Raw genomic sequence first — 23,061 nt, forward strand, 5'->3', positions numbered from 1 at the left:
AAAAAAAAAAAAAAAAAAGAAAAGTCTTTGCCTAATCAAAGGCTACAAAGATTTTCTTCTATACTTTCTTCTAGAAGTTTTAAAGTTTTAGTTTTTACATTTAGTTCTGTGATCTATTTTGAGAACATTATTTTAAAATTAGGTACATGAAGTAAAGGTCTAAGGTTCATTCATTTGGTATATGAATGTCCAGTTTTTTTCACACTATTTTTAAATAAGATTCTTTTTTCTTCATTGAATTGCCTTGTTACTTTTGTTGTAAATAATTGACTCTAGGTGTGTTAATCTGTTTCTGGACTCTGTTCTGTTCCATTTATCTGCTTGTTTATCTTTACACCAATGTCATGTTGCCTCAATTCCTAGCTTTATACTAAGTCCTAAAACTAGGTAGTGTGAGTCTTCCACTTTTGTTTTGTTTTGGCTCTCCTAGGTCCTTTGCATTTTCACATATGTTTCAGAATCAGCTTGTCTATTTCTACAAAATAGCTGTGTGGATTTTGATTATATTGAATCTCTAGATCAGTTAGGGGGAATTGACATATTAATGATACTAAAATCTTTGATCTATGAACACAATATATATATGTACATACATATACACACACACATTCATTTGGCTCTTCTTGAATTTTTCTCATCAATGCTTTATAGTTTTCAGTGTACTGATGTCTTGTGTGTCTTTTGTTGCATTCGTTTCTAGGTATTTCATAGTTTTATATGCTATTGTATTTTCTTTTTAAATTAGTTTATTGCTGATATATAGAAATATGATCAATGAGAAATGTTATTTAATGGAGAAAGAGAGGTCAGGTTGGTGATGGTGTCATTGTTTTAGGGTTCTCTTTGAGAGTGTTAACCCTTCTACCAAACTGTAGGTTCCATGAAAGCAGGTGTTACTCATCTGCGTCCTTGGCATATAGCCTAATGGAAAGAAATACATTTTTAAAGAAGTTGTCTCCTGGAGATTTAGTACTGATCATTTATATTACCCCTTATTTTTTCCCAGTGCTTTTTAGCATTCATAAATGTGTTTTCACATGAAGATAGGATTTATAACCTACTTTGATTACTAATGCAAGTTGACCCTAGAACATTTAATTCAGCTCACACATTCAATACCGAATGAATCCAGTTGTCATTCCTGGGATATTAGAAGGGTTGTGAAGCATTTTGATTAAAAAACAAAAATAAAATGAAACAAAAACCCGGCAATAAGCTATAAACTATCATGTGTGCATTAATTCATTAATTTATTAATTCAGTCATCCAACATACTTTCATAGAGAAGTCACTAACTGCCAGCCACTGATACTGGAGGCACAAAGGCTCATATGAGCCAGTTCCTTTTCCAAGGGTCTCCCAGAACAGGGAAAGAAGAGACAGATGTAAAAGGACAATTACAATGGAGTACATAAGTGCCACATGGTTGTATGGTCAGGACACTCCAGGGGCACAGAGAGTGGTGAGGGGTTGGGGAAAGCTTTCTGCAGGAGCCAAGACCAAGCTGAGTCTCTGAGGTCCAGTGCAAATTGTCTGTGAAAGTGAGTATCCAGAAACTGGTTCAGATGACAGTAAGAGAGAACTGGCTCACTCCTTCTGATGACCACATTTGTACTTTGCATTTTCTTCCCTAGGTCACTGTCATTCTTACCACCAAAGGTGTTGATAATGATACGAGAAATACCAGTTACTGAGCAGCTTTTTTATGTTTTAGGCTAAACATAAACTGTACATTGTCTTATTTTGTCTTCATTACAACTCTGGAAGCTGTGATACTGGAGAAAACCGAGATTCAGTGAGAATGAGTGTCTAGCCCAAGGTTTTATAGCTCTTAAGTGATAGCATGAGGACTTGAATCCAGGCCTGGCAGACTTGAAGCCTGGGCTTTCAGTCACCCCACAGTGCTAGTCCCCACAATGGTGGTAACAGCTGATGGTAGTTACCGAGGACTTATCATGACCTGAGCACTGGGCTAAGTAATTTATATTTATTTTCTCAGAGGATTTTCATAATTATAATTATCCCATTTTGCAGGTGAAAAAATTGGATCTTGGGTTATGTCAGCTACTCACTATATATTAGTTATCAAATTCTACATTACAGATTACCCTAACTTTGGTGGCTTCACACAACAAACATGATCTCATAGTTTCTGTAGCAGAAATCCTGGAGTGGCTGAGGTTGGTCCTCCTGGCTCAGGGTCTCTCAGAAAGTCAACCTGTTAGTGAAGGCTACACTCATTTCAAGGCTTTTTTGGGGGAGAATCTGATTCTAAGCTTACCTGGTTGATGGCAGTCCTGTGTCTTGCTGCATGGGTCTCTCCATAAGCTGCTTGAATGTCCTCGTGACATGGCAGCTGGCTTGCCTCCAAAGTGAGTGATTCTAGGGCAAGATAATAAGAGCACATTTTCTAAGACAGAAGCCGTAGCTTTTTATAACCTAATGTCAGAAGCCATGTACCATTACTTCTTCTGTATTTTCTTTGCTGGGTCCAAGTCACTAAGTCTAGGGGAATTAAGTTCCATGTCTGAGTGTAGGAGTATCAAAGAATTTGTGACCTGTCTTTAAAGCACAGCTAGTAAATGGCTGAGCTGAGATTTTAGCCCAGGATGTCTTGCCCCAGGCCCTGTGCTGAACCATTTTATTATATTGCTTCCAAACATTACAAAAAGCATTGTAGCTGGGTGCTGTGTGGAAAAAAACCTGATTCCTACCCTTTGGGAACTTGTATGATGTCTCTCTGAGAAAGTAGGAGAAATATATCAATAATTGGATAAATGGAGAAAGATAAGAAATTAGGAGAGAATTGGACTAGTTAGAGGAGCAGCCACAGAAATTCCAAGGGCAGGCTGTTTGGGCTTTCACGAATTCAGTTCAGATCGGCTTTCTGATAGAGCGAACTTTAAGAAACAACATGATGGAGAGAGATTTGCACTATTCTCAGCAATTCTCAGTAGTAAATCTATTTGCTAGCTAAATCCTTTCCCAGAAAAGACTAGGACTCTGCCTTGAGATAGCTGCAGAGGCTAATAAGGGTGTTTCTTCCCTGAGCTGTATATGCACAGATCATGCTGACACATTCCAGCCGGAACAGCTAATAGCATCATCTTGGCTCCCACACGTTCACCACCCCACACTTTCCCTGAGGCTGGGTTGCCATGGACAACCCAAGGCTGTCTCCCAGCCAGTCAGAACCCTCCTACATTACCCTGTTCCACAGATGGCAGCAGAGAAATGAGGTTCCAGGAAGATGCAAATGAACCCTTTGGAAATGTACTGAACCTGGCACTTTTCACTATCATTCTAGTTTAGTTGGCATCTCTCTTCAGCTCTTTAAAAATGGCACCAAAAAGCCATTTGGGCTGGAAGTGGGTGGCTTGCTCCTGAGTTGGGCTGTCCTGCTTTCAGTAGATGGTGGTGGAAGCAGAAGGTCCTGCCTGAGTGAGCACTGCCCTTCTTCCATCTTGTCTCCACTCTGAAAAAACACCGTGGGGTCCTGGAAAAAACCCATTATCACCCCTGGAATTAGTGGTAGTCTACCATTCATAAGTTCCTAAGTGTCCTTTTCTACCTTTTATGAGGAATCAGGCTTTTAGCAACTGCTTTAAATAACAATAATGATGCTAATACTAATCTAACATTTAGTGTTTATTATTTACCAAGCACTGTGCTAAGTGCTTTATATCATTTAAGCATCCTGATACCCCTACGAGAAACATCCTATTATCCTGATATTATAAGTGATGAAAATGAGGTTTAGCAAGGTTAAAGTTCTTGCTCCTGTGCTGACATTTGGTCCCAGATGTGTTTGATTCCAAAGCCCTTTTTCCCAGTCCTCTCTCCCTCTGGGCCTTGCTCTCATATTACCTGGTTCTCAGCCCCCTGTTTTCTCTGCACCTTGGCTGAACCCGTGTTGCTAAGGAACCTGCTTGGACAAGTCTTCTGACTCGACCTCGACATGCTCCTACATGCTCCTACGGATGAATTTTTGGTGTTAGCCCTGCGGCCCCACGCACCAGGGTAAGAGAGACTCTGGCTTCCTGCCCTGGCCCGAGGGACCGACTGGCTGGGCCTGCCTTCTGCCCAGCTCACCGGTCGAAGAGAGTTTGGACATATCCTCTACTCTTGCCCAATGAAAAAAGTGTGCAGAGTCCAGGTTGTTCCTCTCACCTGAGTAGAAATTCTAATGACCTATGTATTCCTAAGGTCAGGGCTAAGGTCTTGATCTATATGTGGGCTGGAAATCTCTACACTGTTCATCAAGTGTCTCTTTCCCTGGCTACTTTCTGGTACCTAAAGGGTCTCAGACTTAGGGTGGTTGTCATTTCATTGAGAAGAGATCAACATGCCTTAAATTCCACAATCACACTGTGGTAGAAGTAGAACCATCTATGTGAAAGAGAGAAAAATGTGTTATGTTGGGAGTGATATTTCCTTCCTAAGGAATCAGATAGTTTTTCCATGGTCTCACTAATCTCCCTAAGATAAATGGCCATTTGACTTTCCAAAATGACAGTACAAAATGACAGTGGAGTTCACCTCACCTGTGTTCTCTCAATCAGAACTTTCCATTTACTGGAACTTCTGTAGCCTTCAACACAGTGACCATTGAGATTTGGGATCATGACCCTGAGGTAACCTGCAAAACTCCTGAGCTTGTTGTAATTCATAAGAAAGATTAAATTATGATCAATCTAGCATAATTGTTAGCCTAGAACCACTTCTTTAGTTTATAATGAGTCCTACATGACTAATAGTTCTTACCATGATTACCTGGGATAAATGTTAAAAATAGTGATCATTAAATAAACTGATTTGAATCAGTAATTTCTTTTAAAGCCATCATAAATCATCAGCAAATTGGGGTTTAGGAGTGTAGGGAAAAAAAGAAATAGGCCTGTTGAACTCCCCGGGCCTGAGGATTTCTGGAGTATAAAATGAGGACCTGCAGGAGAGAATGGTTCGTCTCTTCTTGCTCTAACATCCTATGGTCTTCTTAAATACCTAAAAGTTTGTCGTTTCAGAGATGTAATACAGGTAGACTTTGGTAAATACTCCTATTTGCCTTATTCATTGCCAAGATCAAGAATCTATGGAAACAAGTGCTCACTAGTATTCAAGATAGAAAATTTATTCTTTTTATTCTGCAGGAGCAACACAGCGGTATGTATAGTGCTCCTTGTATGATGGCTTCTTGCAAGACCTGCCATAAAATTGGATTTCTTTTGACTATGCTGGCTGTACTAATTTACACCCCCACCAACAGTATATAAGAGTTCACCTTTTCCACATCCTTACAAGCAGTTGTTATTTTTTGTCTTTTTAATAATAGCTATTCTAACTGGAGTGAGGTGATATCTCATTGTGGTTTTGATTTGTATTTCCCTAATGATTAGAGATGTTAGAAATTTGTTCATATACCTGCTGGTCATTTGTGTGTCTTTTGGGACCATTTTTAATCAGATTATTTGTTTTTCTGTTACTAAGTTTCTTATATATTCTGGATAACCCCTTGTCAGGTGTATAATATGCAAATATTTTTCTCCCATTCCTTTCATTCTGTATTCATTCCTTTGCTGTATAGAAAAGCATTTCCTCTATGTTTTCTTATGGTAGTTTCATAGTTTTGGGTTCTATATTCAGGACCATTTTAAGTTGATTTTTGTATATGGTAAGAGATAGAGGTCTAGTTTTATTCTTCTGCATATGGGCATCCAGTTTTTTCAGCACCATTTATTAAAGAAACTGTCTTTTCCCTGACATGATTTTTTTATTTTTTTAACAGTCTTGTTCTGTCACCCTGTGTAGAGTGCTATGGTATCATAGCTCACAGCAACTTCAAACTCTTGGACTCAAGAGATCCTATTGACTCAGCCTCCAGAGTAGCTGGGACTACAGGTACCCACCTAAAAGCCTGACTAGTTTTCTATTTTTAGTAGAGATGGGGTCTCACTTTGCTGGGGCTGGTCTTGAACTCCTGAGCTCAGGCAATCTACCTGCCTAGGCCTCCCAGAGTGCTCAGATTACAGGCATAAGCCACCCTAGCCTTCCCAGCATGTTTTTGGTGCCTCTGTTGAAACATCAGTTGGCTATAAATGAATGAATTTATTTCTGTGTTCTTAATAGTATATTTTGAAGTCTGTTAGTGCAATATCTCCAGCTTTGTTCTTTATGTTTAAGATTGCTTTGGACTTATGTGTTTCCATATGGATTTTAGGATTGTTTTTCTATTTCTGTGAAGAATGTCGTTGGTATTTTGATAGGAGTTATATCAAATCTTTAGATTGCTTTAGGTGGTATGGACATTTTAACAATATTCTTTCAATCCATGAATATGGGATATTTTCCCTTTTATTTGTGTCCTCTTCAACTTCTTTAATCAATGTTTTATAGTTTTCATGTAGAGATCTTTCACTTCTTTAAATTTATTCCCAGGTGTTTTATATTTTTTATAGCTATTAGAAATGGAATTTTTTCTTGATATCTTTTTCAGATAGTTTGCTGTTAGCATATGGATATACTACTGATTTTGTATGTTAATCTTTCTATACTGCAACTTAATTGTTTCATTTATTCATTCTAATAGTTTTTTGGTGGCATCTTAAGAATTTTTTTAAATACATAAGATCACATTGTTGGCTTAGTGCCTGTGGCTCAAGTGGCTAAGGCGCCAGCCACATACACCTAAGGTGGCGGGTTTGAATCCAGCCCAGGCCCGCCAAACAACAATGACAGCTGCAACCAAAAAATAGCCTGGCGTTGTGGTGGGCACCTGTGGTCCCAGCTAATTGGGAGGTGGAGGCAGGAGACTTGCTTGAGCCTAGGAGTTGGAGGTTGCTGTGAGCTGTGATGCCACAGCACTCTACCCAGGCGGCAGCTTGAGGCTCTGTCTCAAAAAAAAAAAAAAAAAAGATCACATTGTCTGTGAACAATTTAAATTCTTCTTTTCCAATTCACTGTCATTTATTTCTTTCTCTTGTCTGATTTCTTTGGCTAGGACTCTCAGTACTATGTTGAATAGAAGTGATGAAAGTTGGCATCCTTGTCTTATTCCACATTATAGAGGAAAGGCTTTCAGCTTTTCCCTGTTCAATATGATGTTAACTGTTTATCATATTTGGCCTTTATTATATTGAGGTATATTCCTCTATAACTAATTTTTTTGAGAGTTTTTATCATGAAGGGATGTTGAATTTTATCAAATGCCTTTTCTGCAACTATTGAAATGATCATGATCATTGATTCTTTTAATGTGATGTATTTATTGATTTGCATTATGTTGAACCATCCTTGTATCCCTGGGTTGAATCCCACTTAATCATGGTGAATGATCTTTTTAATGTGCTATTGAATTTGATTTGCTCATATTTTGTTGAGAACTTTTGTATCTGTGTTCGCTAGGAATATTGGCCTGTAATTTTTAATTTTTGTTGTGGCTTTGTTTGGTTTTGGCATCAGGGTAATGCTGGTCTCAAAGAATGACTTTGGAAGTATTCCGACTCCTTCAATATTTTGGAATAGTTTAAGAAGAATTAGTATTAGTTATTCCTTAAATGTTTGAAGAATTTAGCGGTGTTAAGCCCTTAAGTGCTGGGATTTTCTTTGATGGGCAACATGTTATTAATGATTAAATCTCATTACTTGTTATTGGTGTATTTAGACTTTTTTATTTCTTCATAATTTCTTTATAATGTGTCCAGGAGAAATTAAAAGGAGCATTATCATATGACCCAGAAATCCCACTACTGGGTATATATCAAAAGGAAATGAAATCAGTATTTTGAAGAGATAAGTGATAATAAACTCCCATGTTTATTGCAGCAAAATTCAAAATAGCCGAGATATGGAATCAACCTAAGTGTCTATCAGCGGATGAATGAGTTAATTAAAAACTGTATAAGTATGCAAAGGAGTACTCTTCAGCCATAAAAAAGAGTGAAATTCTGTCATTTGCAACAATGTGGATGAACCTGGAGGGCATTATGCTAAAAGAAATAAACCAGACTTAATGAGCCAGGATGAATACCACATGATCAAATGCCACAAGTAGAGAGCAAAATGGTGGTTTATCATGGGCTGGGAGAGGTATGAGGAATGAGGTGAAACTGGTCAATAGCATACTTTGTTACAGTTAGATAGGAGAAATAAATTCTGGTATTCTCTTGAACAGTAGAGTGAATATAGGTAACAATAATGTTTGTTTCAAAATAGCTAGTAGAAGGGATTTTGAATCTTCTCACCGCAAAGAATAATAATGATAAATGTCTAATATAATAGGTTTGCTAATTAAACTGATTTGATCATTATACAATGTATTCATGTATCAAAACATTACATTGTACCCCATAAATATGGGCAACTATTATGGTCAACTAAAAATAAAATAATTTATTGTGCTTATGAGAGAAACACAATATCCACCTGCTCTTCTGGCTGCCTTGAGCTACTTCTGGAACTGATGATCCTATTGTACAAAATCTCATAATTTGTGTTCCCAAATAGGTGTACATATTTCAAATGTTAAAAGTTGTTTCTCACCATTGGTTTTATGAGGTCAAAGGCAAGTTTGTTTTGAAAGCTTTATCTTATATTTTGTCTTTCTACTCCACGTTTTATTTTAACATAAAAATTCTGTATTTTTGTAATAGTGTTTCTGTGTTATTATGAAAATTCTTAGATGAGTGGTAGATTTTCTCCAATATAAATGTACCTTCTCCATTCCTGGTGGAAGACACTTTCTGGGGCATGGTAAGGATTTTATTTTTAAAGCTTTGCCTTTTTTTTTTTTTTTTAATTTTCAGAAAAAGACCAATAGCTTATGCAAAAGATAAGCAAACTTTCTTATGGTGGTTGAGTCAAAACAAAGAAAGCTCTTGCTTCCTCTTTTTATTTTGATTTCCTCAGTGTCCCCAGAATTGTAATCTGGTATTCTAACACATCTTAGCCAAAGAAAGTGACATTCCAGTTTCATATTTTTTTTTCACTTAACTGTATTTTTTCTTTTAACTTCTTGTGTGTGCTATTCAGTTTTTATTCATTTATTCTTTACTCCAAATAAATATTTGAGCCCTTGATTTTACCTGGATGTGACATGAGTACTTAAAGTTATCTTGGTGATAAGGCAGATAAATTTTCTGCTGTGGAAGGGCTCGCTGTCTAGGAGGGCAACAGAGAAGTCACGAGATGGTTACAGCACACTGAAGGACACAGGAGGCAGGTGAGACCTCAGAGAAACGGCTAGTAACTCTGACTTGGGGGTCAGATATGTCCATTTGGAGGAAGTAACATGTAAACTGAGACCTGAAAGATAGGCAGGTGTTAAACAGAGGGATCAGAAAGGGGAAGAATGTTTAACATAGAGAACAACGTGTGTGAGGGTGTGGGATGCCTGAAGTCATTGTAGAAAGAAAACTAAAAGCTGGTTTTATTCTCACTCAGCTCCAGAAGTCATATTTCTGGGAAAATCCTTGCACTATTTTGCCTTCACTTTAGCTTTACCAACTCAAAACAAGAAGGACAATGCCTGTTCTAGGTATGTTTATGAACACAGGGTAAGTTGGGCATTGTCTGAAGTTTGCCAAGGGGCTGTACTCATTAACACCTCCCTTAAACTGCTCATGGATGCCTATCTAAGCAAAGGCTTATAGATGAAGTAATGCAGAACTCAGCCTTTCTCTGAGAAAGGCTATTCTTGACATAGACCAGTGGACCCTCTGCACTGAAGCATGTAGGAAAGTCAGGTGTCAATTCACAGATGCAGCAGCTTAAGTCCGGACTGTGTGTTCTGAGTTTTTTTTGAATGCTTTAGAATTCAGAATTGACTTCTGGATTTTTGAACTATGGTCACACAAATTTGGTCACAAACACCTGTGGATAAACTCTGATGACTAGTGACCACCTAGGTGGGCAGTGAGTAATCCTGAACCTGGAACTTGGGCATAAATGACTGGTCTTGGGCAATGGTTGCCATTGGTATTGCCTTCCACATGGTGGATAATGCTCACTTGAGGAATGTATTCCTGTGAACTCACACAGATTTTGATGATCTCTCTTTTCCCCCAAAATACATTGTGGGGAAGTAGAAAGCACTATGATTAATTCATAGTGGCAAAATTTGTTAATGTCCCGTCATTGGGAAATCCCTACAGGTGTGGGTTAAAAAAGTGGTTTTCAGAAGAGATCTAGAATAAATGACAGTTAGCATACTTCATCATTTCAAATTGTGACCATCTCGACTGAATAGCAGAGACAGCTAGTGTCTGGGACAAGTCCTGAAACTGTGGCGATTTGTGTTGCTGAAGAAGGAAAATATAAGTGATTTAGAGAGTAAATGAGTAAATAGCAAGGTTCACATTCCATTTTAAAAATAAAGAGTCTAAGTTCTATTCTGTAAAGAAAAAAAAAAGTGGTTTTCAATGTATGAATCCTAGAACAGCAGTAGTAGCATCACCTGGAAACTTGTTAGAAAGGCAAATTCTTAGTCCCACTTTAGACCCACCAAATCAGAAACTCTGAGTATGGGGCCCAGTGATCTGTGCTCCGGGTGATTCTGGCTGCACACTGAAGTCTGAGGACCAGTGAGTAAATATGACAGACTATAGATCATGATCCAGTCCTGTGACGGATGTTGGTGGGCTGTGACTTCCTCCCCTTCCTCTTCACTCAAGAAAGCGTACTGGAATGCCATTGAGTGAGAATGATGTGGGGCATAGATGAATTCATCCAAGTTTATTAAAATATGTGAACGTTATTTGTTAATAATTTTTATTTATCAACTACATAGGACAAAAGTCACAACAACGTGGATACCACAATTAAGCGCTGCAGTTCTATTAACCTACCCAGAGCAGGGGCTTTCATCTTGTTGGCCATGCCCTGAAGTAAAAAAATACTTTTAAATTGCTACCTAGAAGACTTAAGTATATATAACCAAAACAAAAATTTCATGAAATGGCATGCATAACATGATAGTTTTTGGGCGTTGCTATCTAAAGTATGCTGGTTGTAGTCCGTTAGATTGATCTCATTACTGAGCTGTGTTTGCATGGACCCTTCTCTCAGAGCAGGAGAGGGGTGGGACTGGCCTCACCCCTATGTCAGCTGACTTGGGCTTTAGTCTCTGTTCCACCACTCTAAGCTGTGTGACCTTGGGCCATTTATATATGTTCTCCGAGCCTTACTTTTCTTCTAGGTCAATGCAGATGATAATATCTACCTCACAGTCGTGGTGATAAGTGAATGATGGCACATTTCACACAGTGCCCAGCAGTGGTGGCTACACTCTTACTTGTGGAAATTGTACTTATTAACACTATTTTTCAGAACATCATTGGTTTAATAGTGTTTCATAGATTTTTTTTCTGTACTGCAGTTAATAAGTGCCTCCAGTCTAGGTATTCAAAAATATTTTTGAATAACTTTATATTAAAAATGCATCCTAATTCTGTACTCTTTTTCAAAATATATCCATGTTTGTTTTGATATAAGTAATGTTGAGCTCCCTCCACCCCCAATCCTAAGGGCACTGAGATTGCAGAAGATCCCCTAAGTGGCTTCACATACCTACAACATACTCCTGAATGGGGCATTTGGGAAACCGATTGTATTTCTGTGGGAAGATGCTTGTTAGACTTGTCTTGAATTTTCACACCTGGTGATTGTATGGCACTCTGTAAACAAGCATCTTAGATCACTCCCAAACCCTGAGTGATAAATGTGTGGAAGTACTAGGGATTGGTCACTCCTTAATCCAGATGTTAGAAAGAGCCAGCTAATACTCACTTGTCTTTCTGGAGGTAATGATTGTGGTTGGTGGCCAAGCACCCAAGGCAATCCGCAGCGTGGAGTGCTATGATTTTGAGGAGGACCGCTGGGATCAGATCGCTGAGCTTCCGTCCCGGAGATGCAGAGCAGGTGAGCAGCACCACCTCCCGGTCCTGCTGGCTATCTTTCCCTGGCTAGTCTCCACTTGGTGCTGGAAATCATAAACTTCTCCTTGGTTCCTCAAACATCTGTGCCTCAGACTCCCTCTCCTTCCCTTCCTGCACAGTTTTTGACTACCTCTTCTGGGATGAGTTCTTATGTGCTTGGGGAGTTTAAGCTAATTCAAGTATTTGCTTGATTCAAAATTAGAAAAACAGAGGAAAGAAATCCAGTGAGTCCCATAATGACTTCCAGAATCAAATTTGGAGATGATCTTCTGTGATGAGTTTGTGTGTGCCTGCCTTGCTCTCCCGTTGTCACAAGTAGTCTGTTGCCTGACCGTACCTTGATTCCTTGGTTTTCTGTGCCTCAGGTGTGGTGTTCATGGCTGGCCATGTGTATGCCGTGGGCGGGTTTAATGGCTCACTGCGGGTACGGACAGTGGATGTGTATGATGGTGTGAAGGACCAGTGGACGTCCATTGCAAGCATGCAGGAACGCCGGAGCACGCTTGGCGCAGCGGTGCTCAACGACCTGCTCTATGCGGTGGGAGGATTTGATGGCAGTACTGGTAGGTCCAGGATGTGTCTCTGACCTCTTCCAGCCCAGGACATATCCTTCACGCAAAACTATTTTGTTCAGCCATTTCTTGGGCTAACCTTCTGTTCACTTGTAGCTATTGCCCCATGAACATACCCATCCTTCATCCACATCCAGCATTGGGGCCTAGAGCCAGACCTCCTTAAATACAGAATGTATAACTGCCCACATACTATGATTTCTAGGGCTCTAGCAAGGATTACACATTACACATTCAGCAGAGTCCTTTGCCTGCTTTCCAGTGTCTTAGAATCTGTTTACTCAGAAGATGGAAATTAGAAACAGAAAAGGCTTAGCTGGGGTTACCTCGGGATTCTAGTCTGAATGATCTACTGACTAGACAGGGAACAGAAGTTCAGCAGTTGGAAGACACCTAGCTCAGGCCACACAGTAGGCCCAGCTGCCTGTTTTTCCACTGTCCCTTTTACTACCTCACTGAAGCTTTGTGAGGCTTTGTCACCACAGGTGAGCCCCCTTGCTCCATCCAGAATTATGTCTAACTTCAACATTCTAATCTGAAACCATTAGTTGACATGAACTTGGAGAAATGATCTCATCTCTACTCATATTGGCAGGTAGATGTCTCTAGGGCAGTAACTCTATTAAACTAAAATGAAAGTCCCTTCATTTCTAGAGAGGTAAAAAACAGTACTTTTTACTACTCTGAATTTTCATTTGTGTCTTCACAGTTTGGTGACCTTTCTCAGCCCTCTCTTTGCCTCATTCATATAATCCCAGGGTCTTTATCCCCTTTGAAGATCCCAGGGTCTTTGTCCCCTTTGAAGGTGGCTTTTAGTGAATGGGACCTGGGAATAAAGAGAACAAAAGGACAATGATAATGGTACATTGTATGTTTTAGGAATCACTTTTGGCTCTAAGTAGAAAACCTGACTCAACTATAGCTTAAAAAAAAGAGAGTTGGTTTTTTTTCATGAAACAAGAAGTCAAGAGTTCAGCAGTTCCTGACTTGGTCCAGTTGCTCAAGGATATTGAAGCCAAGTTCTTTGAGATTTTCTTGGCTTTTTCCTCATGATCACGAGATGGCTTATATCTCCAACCAACACATTTGTGTTATAGGTAGCAAGAAACAGAAAGGGATGGCACCCATATCAGAAAAGCAAAGGCTATTTCAGAAATCCCGTCAGACTTCTGCTTAGGTCTCATTGACTTGGTCACTTCTACCTGCAAAAGAGTCCTGGAAGGCAAGTGTTTAGCTTTCCAGCTTCTCAGGTAGAGGAAGACAAGGGAAAAGGGGACTGGAACAGGTGTTCAGTGAGGCAACCTCAGGTGTTTACCTGGAATCAAAGACTTCCATTTCGTAGGTTTAATAAATTGTTGCCGTGTGGTTCAGGTATGCCCCTTGTCCTCTCAAAACCCACCCTCTGAGTCAGGTCTTAGTGGTTCCCTCAGGTAGACACTGCAGATGTGTTTCAGGGAGTTACCACAGCAAGGCAGAGGGGGTGTCAAACCATACATCCCAATTTCCAGACCCCAGGTATGGACTCTTCCCCCATACTCACTGTTTCTCACATAGCTTGGTGAGGCCTGGTGCCATGGATGTCTCATGAGTCTCTTGTCTCCCAGGCCTAGCATCGGTGGAAGCCTACAGCTATAAGACCAACGAGTGGTTCTTTGTGGCCCCCATGAACACACGGCGGAGCAGCGTGGGCGTGGGCGTTGTGGAGGGTAAGGAGGCAGCAGTGGATGATGGCCAGGCCCTTCTCCTGCCCAGTGTTCTTGTCCTGGGCTCAGCATCATGCTTGTTGGTTCCTCTACCTTGGTACCACTCTTAAGATCATGACTCTGAGTTAAGCATTATTCTTATTTAACAGAGGAGGGAATTTGGGACTCAGAGAAGTGAAGCTCCTGGCCCAAGGCTAGTTAGTAAGTGTGGGAGCTAGGATAGGTGAGTCAATGGAGCCTAGAGGAGAGATGCTGATCTGTTGCTTTGACCACTTGTCAGTGGCTCTGCCAAAGGTTGGGGAGGGGAAGAGAGTGGAGAACCCAGAGTCAGTACTTATATACGTACAGGTTATTGCAGGAGTATAATGTGGTGGGGGTGAAAGTTAATTGTGTTTAATTAATTTTATCCTGATGGCCATATATTGAACATTGACAGAACTACGAGTGTAGTGAACACTTCTTCCCAACTCTGATGACTGTCTCTGTGTCTGCAGGACAGGTTGATGGTTAAGTCCTACTCTAGTCAGGAGAGGTGTGTGGGGTAAGGCAGTAGGGAGTGGTGAGGTGTAGGGCCCAATCAGACAGTGCATAGTTGTTTGTAAAGAACTTTCACATCCAGGTTTTGTTTGTGAAATCCTTCAGAGACAGGCAGGACTCAGATTCTTCATTCTCAGATGGAGGTTAAGTGATGTGCTGCATGTTACAATGATATTAAGTAGCATAGCCGTCCTTGAATCCAAGGTCTTCTGACTCCTTGTTCAGTACTTTTTCCATGGTGCTGTGCTCCTCCAGAGTGTTGTCAAATGCTAATAGGTAGGAGTTTTGTAAATATGTCTGAATTCAGTGTGCCAGAGAATAGAATATCATTTGAACTATACTGTTATTGTTTGCAGGAGGACATTGATTCAGTAACCTGTCTTGATTCGAGAATTTAGCCAGAATATCTGTTCATTCAGACATATATGCAGATATCCCTCTCTCTTGTGCAAACATGAGAACACACAAACATAAACATGCTTTGAGGAGAGTATAACATCTAGTAAGGTAGTTATTAATAGAAAGATTCTTTTCTCTCACTGTATTTCTCAGTTCATACTGGTATTATGTAATTTAAATTTTCATTTAAAGTTATATTATTCTAACATACTGACCAAGTCATTGTAGTGACTGCAGAGATTTTTGTCCTACCAAGATAAATTATTTCTTGCAATCATGCGCCTGGTGGAATAGAAATTGATTTGTCTGCCAAATATAAATGCTTTGTCTAGCCACCTTCTCATTTCTCCCCTTGTTCCTTAGCCAGGAATATCAAACAATAGAGTAATGGTTAAAAATAGCAAATCCCTGTTAATAGACTCAAGGAGAGACCTTGAGTGGGTATTTTTTTCAGCGGATGCAGGGTTGGAATGGTTGGTGGGGGGTTAGAGGAGGTACCCTAATGGTAGTAATTTAAAATACTCCCTTGACAGAGGCTTTTGAGAGTGTGTTCTGTATGTGGAAGAAGTGCTATCTTATACCGTGCCCTGTTGACATGGAGGACAGACTGAGTGTTTGTTTCTCTTTTCCCTCTTGAATCTGAAGCTCTTTGGGCTGTGGATCACCTAGGGCAACAGAGTCTAATTTGCAGCTTTGGTAAGTGTTAAGAGAGGAGCTGAGTAGATTTGGCTTTGCTGTGGCCTTGAAGAGACAGGGCTCCACATTGCATTGTCTGGCTTACCACCTCCCCACTTCCAATAATCTCACTACCATGGCTACATAGTCTGAATGAACTCTGAAAAAAATGGAGGAAATTAGGATAATTTGCTGCTGGCTGTCTTGAAGAATCCCTGTGTAGTTAAAGGGATAGTAAGATTCAGAGTGTAGGTAGAAGTTCCCCAGCAGGGTGGAGAGTGTGTTTTGCAGACTGTTGCATCTGAACCAGCATGCTCCATGCAGGTAGCCTGGACCCTAGAGGAGCTGCTCAGTTAGGCCTTTTTATTTTGACTTTGGTGAGGGAAGAACTGAGAAAGAGATGCTTCTTTCTTTTACATGGTCAGTTAAAAGGACTCTGGGGCAGAAAATAAAACCAGCCTTGATGATAGAAGAAGAAATAATTTTACATTTGCTGTAGTCCTATTGGCAGAGCATAGTTTTGTGCCTGAGAACCTTTCTAACTTAAAATAATTGCAGATTTTCACATGCTAGTTGTACTTTTGATACTACTTCTTAATCTCCCCATTAAGAAAGCACCTAATGATAAAAAAAAAAATCAAATCTAGCCCGGTGCCTGTGGCTCAAGGAGTAGGGTACTGGTCCCATATATTGGAGGTGACAGGTTCAATCCTGGCCCCGGCCAAAAAAAAAAAAAAACCCTGCACACACACATACACACACAAAAAACCTATCAAATCTATTGATTAAGTAATGCTGTTAAGTAGATTTGCATTTGGCAATATTTTTTTAGTCCACAGTGTCCAAGATTCTTATTATAACTCCATAGATCCCTCATATGTCTGAAGCCCACAGGTGAGGTAGGACTCCTCCCCTGCCCCCACAAAAGAGACCATCCCATTGCACTCTAAGATTAAGTGTTGAACTCACATTTGAATTTCTGCTGTGGGATAACTCAAATACCAATTTTCTGCCTCCTTGCCCAACCTCATTCTTGAACTTCAGACCCAGGCAGAAATGATGCTCTTGTACAGCAGCTTAATGGTATTTTTATCTTTAAAAATAGATGGTGATATTTCAGGGCCCTCATGCATGGCTTAGATCACTGGGTCACTGGGTAGTCTGCTAGAAGGATTCTGGCCATCCCAGCCCAGAATGTACAGAGAACATTCCACTCAACATACTTTACCTGACAGAATTGTACAAGGGAAGGAAACAGTGGCTAAGACAGGGTTTGAGTTCTCCTTGAGGAATATTTTTAAATATTTATTTCATCTGCTATTGTGAGCCTTTAACCAGAAAATTGGCCTGCCTGCCTGTAGCTGGGAACCTACTAGTTTTCTGTCTGTGTGGTTCTAGGGTTCACCTGCAAGAATATGCTGAGCTGCACTAGTGCTAGGCCATCTTTTGTGCTGGGTATTTGGGGTACTTATTTAGAATAAGGTTAATTCAGTATTTACTTCTAAGGAGCTCATGGCTTCAGAGCAAGTAGAAGGCAGAAATGTGAAGGATGCTTTGCTGGTTGGGGAATAATTTGGAGGTCCCCTGGAGTAAGGGGGCCCGGAACTCTTGATTGAGGTAAGAGTGTTCCAGGGGGTTAAAGATGGAGCTTCAGCTGAGCTCCGGTTCCATCAGAGTCCCTGGCACTACTCTCAGCCACTTTGTCCATTCCAGGGAAGCTATATGCTGTTGGGGGTTACGATGGGGCTTCCCGCCAATGCCTGAGCACCGTGGAGCAATACAACCCAGCGACCAATGAGTGGATATACGTGGCAGACATGAGCACTCGCCGTAGTGGTGCAGGTATGGAGGAGCCTCAGGATACAGGCTGTATCTGTTTTGCTCACAAATGGGTCTTGAGTTCAACAACAACTTTCCTGTTACTATGTATAACTTATTTATCTCTCTCTTCTTTCCTTTTACTGTATATAATTCCACTAACACCTTTTCGGCCAGACACAACACTTATAAATTGACCTTTCCTGGGAATCCGTTTGGGAGAGAATAGATGAGATAATACTCTTCATCGTCATATTTTCTGTTTCTACAGAGTTGTCTACTTGTCTTTTTTTCTTTGAGACAGAGGCTCACTATGTTGCCCTTGGTAGAGTGCTGTAGTGTCACAGCTCACAACAATCTCAAACTCTTGCAGTGTCACAGCTCACAGCAACCTCAAACTCTTGGACTTAAGTGATTCTCTTGCCTCAGCCTCCCAAGTAGCTGTGACTACAGGTGCCTGCCACAATGCCCAGCTATTTTTTTGTTGTAGCCGTCATTGTTGTTTGGCGGGCCCAGGTTGGATTTGAACCCACCAGCTCAGGTGTATGTGGCTAGCACCTTAGCCACTTGAGCCACAGGCATGGAGCCGCCTACTTATCTTTTAAGTGAAGGCTTCCTATGTGTCAGTGTTGTTATAACAAGCACTTTCTATGCTTCCATCTCTTTAATCCTCACCACAGCCTTATAAGGTTGATACAATATTAATTCTACTTTCTGGATTCAGAAATTAATTCTACCAGAATGTTGAGTAATTTGCCTAAGGTCATATACTTGGTAACTCACAGGGTCAGGATTCTCACTTCAGAGTTAACTTCTTTAACCCCAAATTATGCAAGTCTCATTCCTGTGAATGGGACAAACATTGCTGTCCCTAGTCTCAGCTGACAAAGCTAAGCTTGCCTATCTGGAACTCTGTCTTGCGTGTTGGAAGCAAGTTAGTAGTGTTCATATTTGGAGATAAACTTATGTCCCTCACCCCCACTTTTCCTCACTTTAACTTTCTCCCCAACACGGGAGGAGAACTTCCCCAATGGCTTTCCATTTGAGGTTTTTGTGGGAAGACCAGGAGCTCTCTGGTCCAAAGGGATTTTTCAGGAAGTGGAACAACAGCCCCTTCTTCCCTACTTTGTCTCCCCTCATCACCTTAGAGGACCAGAGGAAAGGGTCTGAGAGGGCAGACAGACTGGCTCTTTATTCCTGTGGTGAATGGTGACTGATTGCTGACCTGGTCCTTGTGAGAAGACTGTTTGACTTCTGGGAAGAGAAGCCACAACTGGGAGTTTCCCTCTGTAATGTTATTTCCTTTTTTTCTTTCTCTTTCTCTGTCTCTCTCTTTAGAAATTGAATTGTGATCTCATTTTATAGTACCAAATGCAGGAGCATTTCCTCACCATTCCTTAAAAATTATGCTATTTTAATATTTTCAAGAACCTTTGTCGGTCACTGGTTGCAAAGTCTGTATGATTCTATTTAAGAAGTTTTTGTGTCTGGAATGCTATTTTTAGGGAGCTTGTCTCTGCTGATCCTGACAGGTTGGCCCTTCCTGAATATGGGCTAAATGCCTGGAAGTTAGGAGGCCTGGGATTTAGGGCTGAGTCTGCTCTAACTTTCCCCGTGACTTTGGTTAAGTCCTGTCCCTCATTTCTGGCCTCTAATTCCTCAGATGTGAACTGAGTGAGTTGTAAAGATGTTTCCTAAGAACCAATTCAATTCACAAATCCCACAATTCTCAATTAAATTCAAGAAGAGGGGAGGAGGACAGAGGTTTGGCAAGTTCCCACCTAAAGGGAACAATGCATGGGTATATGGCTCACTTCCTAGGTGAAGGACACAACCACAACTCAGACTTTACCTTCCCAATGTAACAATGTAACCTAATTGTGTGTACCCTCTCATTAATCTGAAATTTAAAAAAATTCCCATGATTCTTTATAAAACTCTTAGGGATTTGGGTTTCTGAAGTCTTGGTAGTGTTCTTTGTGTGTGTACATACTAGAGAGCCTCTAGTATAGCTTGAGGTGTCAGCTCAGCAGGAATGGGGTGGCTCCCAGGAACCTTGAAAGCCTGGGCTTATCCTGGTGGGTGGAGCTGCCTTTGGAGGCTACAGCTGCTTCTTCTCTGCCAAGTTTCTTATGTAGTTATTGCTGAGTGGACATCACCTTGCCCCATTCCTGCCTTTTACCTAGGCTGTAGTTTCTGGCCTCTTTACTTTCTGTGTAACCTTTCTTTAGGGACTGGCCTTTCCCCTCAGATTACCATCAGAGTTCTGGCGTCAGGCCCCCATATCAGCCTTTCTTCAGTGTTTCATTGCCCTAAGATTTGGGCAAGTCTCACCTTTGAAGTTGGGAACCCATATACTTACTGTAGTGGGTATTTTGTTGGCTGAAGGCTCAGAGACCAAACCCCTGGCCTTGGCTTCCTGAGGTCCTTTAAGGGGCCAGGAACCCCATGGCTCCAAGTCCAGGAACTGCATGAACATTTATAAATGAAGCTGCACCAGGACAGTGATGCTCTGAGTCCATGGAGGGTTGCTTGCTTTCTCAGCAGGGTGTGGACAACACAGCAGTTGGCTAGGGAGAAAAAGAGGCCATCTCTGAGCCCCAGGAGGTGCTTGTTCCTATAAGCATGGAGGCAGGGATGGTGAAGCAGCTTTGGAACCCACTAAATTTTATTAAACAGAAGTCCATTAACTCAGTGGTTCCCCAATCTTTTGGGTACTGGGGAAAACAGTTTTCCATGATCTAGGGCCAGGGAGGATGATGGGACAGGAGGCAGAGCTCAGGCTTGGTGCTGTGTGTCATGGTTCCTAACAAGATACAGTCCTGGACCCAGGAACTGGGGACTGCAGCCTGCAGCCTACAGCGTTAGATGGTCATTGTTGATGCAACAGCACCATCTGCTGTTAGTTTGAGGCAACTGCTAGAAATCTCCAGCATACCAGCATAATTGCTGGGAGGGATTTTACATATTTTGTCCTTCAGAAACTATCTGTTGAGAACAAACTTGCCATTGGGCACAGGGAAGCAGATGTAGATGACATAGACATGGTCCTCATCCATATGAAGTTTACATTCTACAAATTTAGTTCTTAGATCTGAAACCTAGCTGTATATCTCAAGCACCTGAGGAATTTCTTCCCATTCCTGACCAGTGTTTCTGGGAGTAAGACCCTAGAACCTGTCTCTTTAAAAAGCTCCCCAGCTGGCCACGCAGGGTTGCTCATGCCTGCAATCCCAGGACTCTGGGAGGCCGAGGTGGGAGGATCCTTTGAGCTCAGGAGTTTGAGACCAATCTAAGCAAGAGCGAGATCCCATCTCTTTAACCAGCCTGTTGGTGGATGCCTATAGTCCCAGCTACTTGGGAGACTGAGGCAGGAATCTGGAGTTTGAGGTTGCAGTGAGCTAGGCTGAGGCCATGATGCTCTATCCTGGACAATAGAGTGAGACTCCATCTTAAAAAAAAAAAAATCTCCCAGCTAATTGAAACGCAGCCTGGCCATGGAATGGTATAGTCCATGGTCCATGAGAACTACTGACCTAGTCCAACTTTCTCCCTTTACAAATGGGAAAACTGAGGCCCAGAAAGGGGAAGGGCTTCCCAGTGGGAGAGTTAAAGGCAGGCCCAGAACCCAGGTGTCCTAGATACCAGGTCACTTGCTCTTTATGGGTGCTGTGCCACCATCCTTCTTTATGGATGTTATCTCCTTGATTTGCATAAAAAGATTTTAAAAGATTATACTAGAATTTGTAAATAATTCATTGCTAGCACTTTGCTCAGACTGATCAACACTATGAGTGATCTAAGGCCCTTTACAGCTTCTACAGTCAAGGAGGAGAGAAGTGGGAAGAAAGAACAGCTCCTGCTTACAAGATCAGCAGGAGGATATCCCCAACAGTGATCTCAGCACATCAGCTGTATCGTTAGTTTCCATTTTAGCTCTTTTTATTGAACCAATACAAGGCTGAGTAATACAAGTAATACAACACTGTAGGCACTCTAGGCAGTATGGATAGGCAAGAAGGAAAATAAATGTAGTTTTCCATCAGAAATAGCTACTTTTAATGTTTGGATGGATGTCTTTTTTCCCTTTGCCTGTGAAGCCCCTCCACTATGTACAGTTACATATCTGTGTGTATATATGTGTGTGTGTATACATATATTTTTAAAAAATAGAAATGGGGTCATAGTTGGTTTATTTTTTGAAGTTTTTAGTTTGCCAATATTCTGAGGAGGCTGGTGGGATGTGATTATATTCATTTTACAGATGAGGACACTGAGGTTCAGGGAGACACAATGGTACTCCCCAGGTCACTCTACTAGTGATAGCTGACTGTATGCCAGTCCCCTGGTTCCTGGTCACCATAGCCAGCCTTAGGCTAGGACACTATGCTCTCTGCCTTTCAGGAGTTGGAGTGCTCAATGGACAGCTGTATGCCACAGGTGGGCATGATGGGCCTTTGGTGAGGAAGAGTGTTGAGGTTTATGATCCTGGGACAAACACCTGGAAGCAAGTGGCCGACATGAACATGTGCCGGCGCAATGCAGGTGAGATGACCTTCCAGGCCCCGCTTTGAGGTTTGTGGAACTTTTCTCCCTGAAGACACTAGCTCTAAATTAAAAGAAGAGGGGAGAGACTCCCAGGTGCTGAGCTTGTATGCTGAATAGGGAGAGTTTGTTTGCTGAGTAGACTCTGGACTAAGGGGAGGGGGGAGAAATTAGGACCCACAAAGCCAGGCAGAGCTTTCCCCATTTTGTTGCAGAGGGGTCCCTTCTTCCCTGGTGAAGGGTGATGGCTTTTACTGCACACAGATGGGCATAGACCCAGAAAAGCACTCTGGTTGCTATTGCTGATCCCTGCCTGATGGCTTTGTTAGGTAGCTAAGCACAGGGCTGTGTGGACATGGGCCAGTCAATGGCACTTGGTTTTATCTTTTCTCTGCCAGTGCCTGGCTGGGAGAACTACTCACTTTCTACCCGAAACCAATCTTAGTTGCAGGGAGAGCCAGACCCTTAATTGATCTCTGGTGGAACCATTTCGTTTGTTGGTTTCATTGCACTTTCTGGGAAGACAGAGCCCAGTGGCTGTTGTCAGTGTGTGCTTCCATTGAGCAAACTCAGACTTCTGGTGCTAAATCTTTGTCATGCTACCATAAAGGGAGAAAAGAGGCTCCAGGGCTGTCCAGATTTGTGTATCAACAGTTCTGATCTCTCAGTGCTCCTGCTGTAATGTTTCCTAAGGCTTCTGTTTGATTTCCAGGGGTGTGTGCAGTGAATGGGCTCCTGTATGTGGTTGGAGGGGATGATGGATCTTGCAACTTGGCTTCGGTGGAGTACTACAATCCCATCACAGACAAATGGACACTACTGCCAACTAACATGAGCACAGGGCGGAGCTATGCAGGTGTGTCCCATGCCGCACCCCCCCCC

General features: G+C 41.5%; 1 protein-coding gene across 1 annotated transcript in view; it reads left to right on the plus strand.

Annotated features, from left to right (window-relative positions):
- Positions 1-23,061, plus strand: part of KLHL3 (kelch like family member 3) — a 122,529-nt gene that overhangs the window by 94,749 nt on the left and 4,719 nt on the right. The window contains exons 9-14 of the mRNA XM_003782165.3: positions 11,796-11,913; positions 12,296-12,493; positions 14,107-14,208; positions 17,530-17,658; positions 22,039-22,179; positions 22,892-23,035. Of these exons, the coding sequence (XP_003782213.1) occupies positions 11,796-11,913; positions 12,296-12,493; positions 14,107-14,208; positions 17,530-17,658; positions 22,039-22,179; positions 22,892-23,035 (832 nt within the window). The remainder of the gene's footprint in view (positions 1-11,795; positions 11,914-12,295; positions 12,494-14,106; positions 14,209-17,529; positions 17,659-22,038; positions 22,180-22,891; positions 23,036-23,061) is intronic.

Source organism: Otolemur garnettii, unplaced genomic scaffold (assembly GCF_000181295.1).
Source record: "Otolemur garnettii isolate 467f Iridium unplaced genomic scaffold, OtoGar3 scaffold00003, whole genome shotgun sequence".
NCBI classification, from domain to species: domain Eukaryota; kingdom Metazoa; phylum Chordata; class Mammalia; order Primates; family Galagidae; genus Otolemur; species Otolemur garnettii.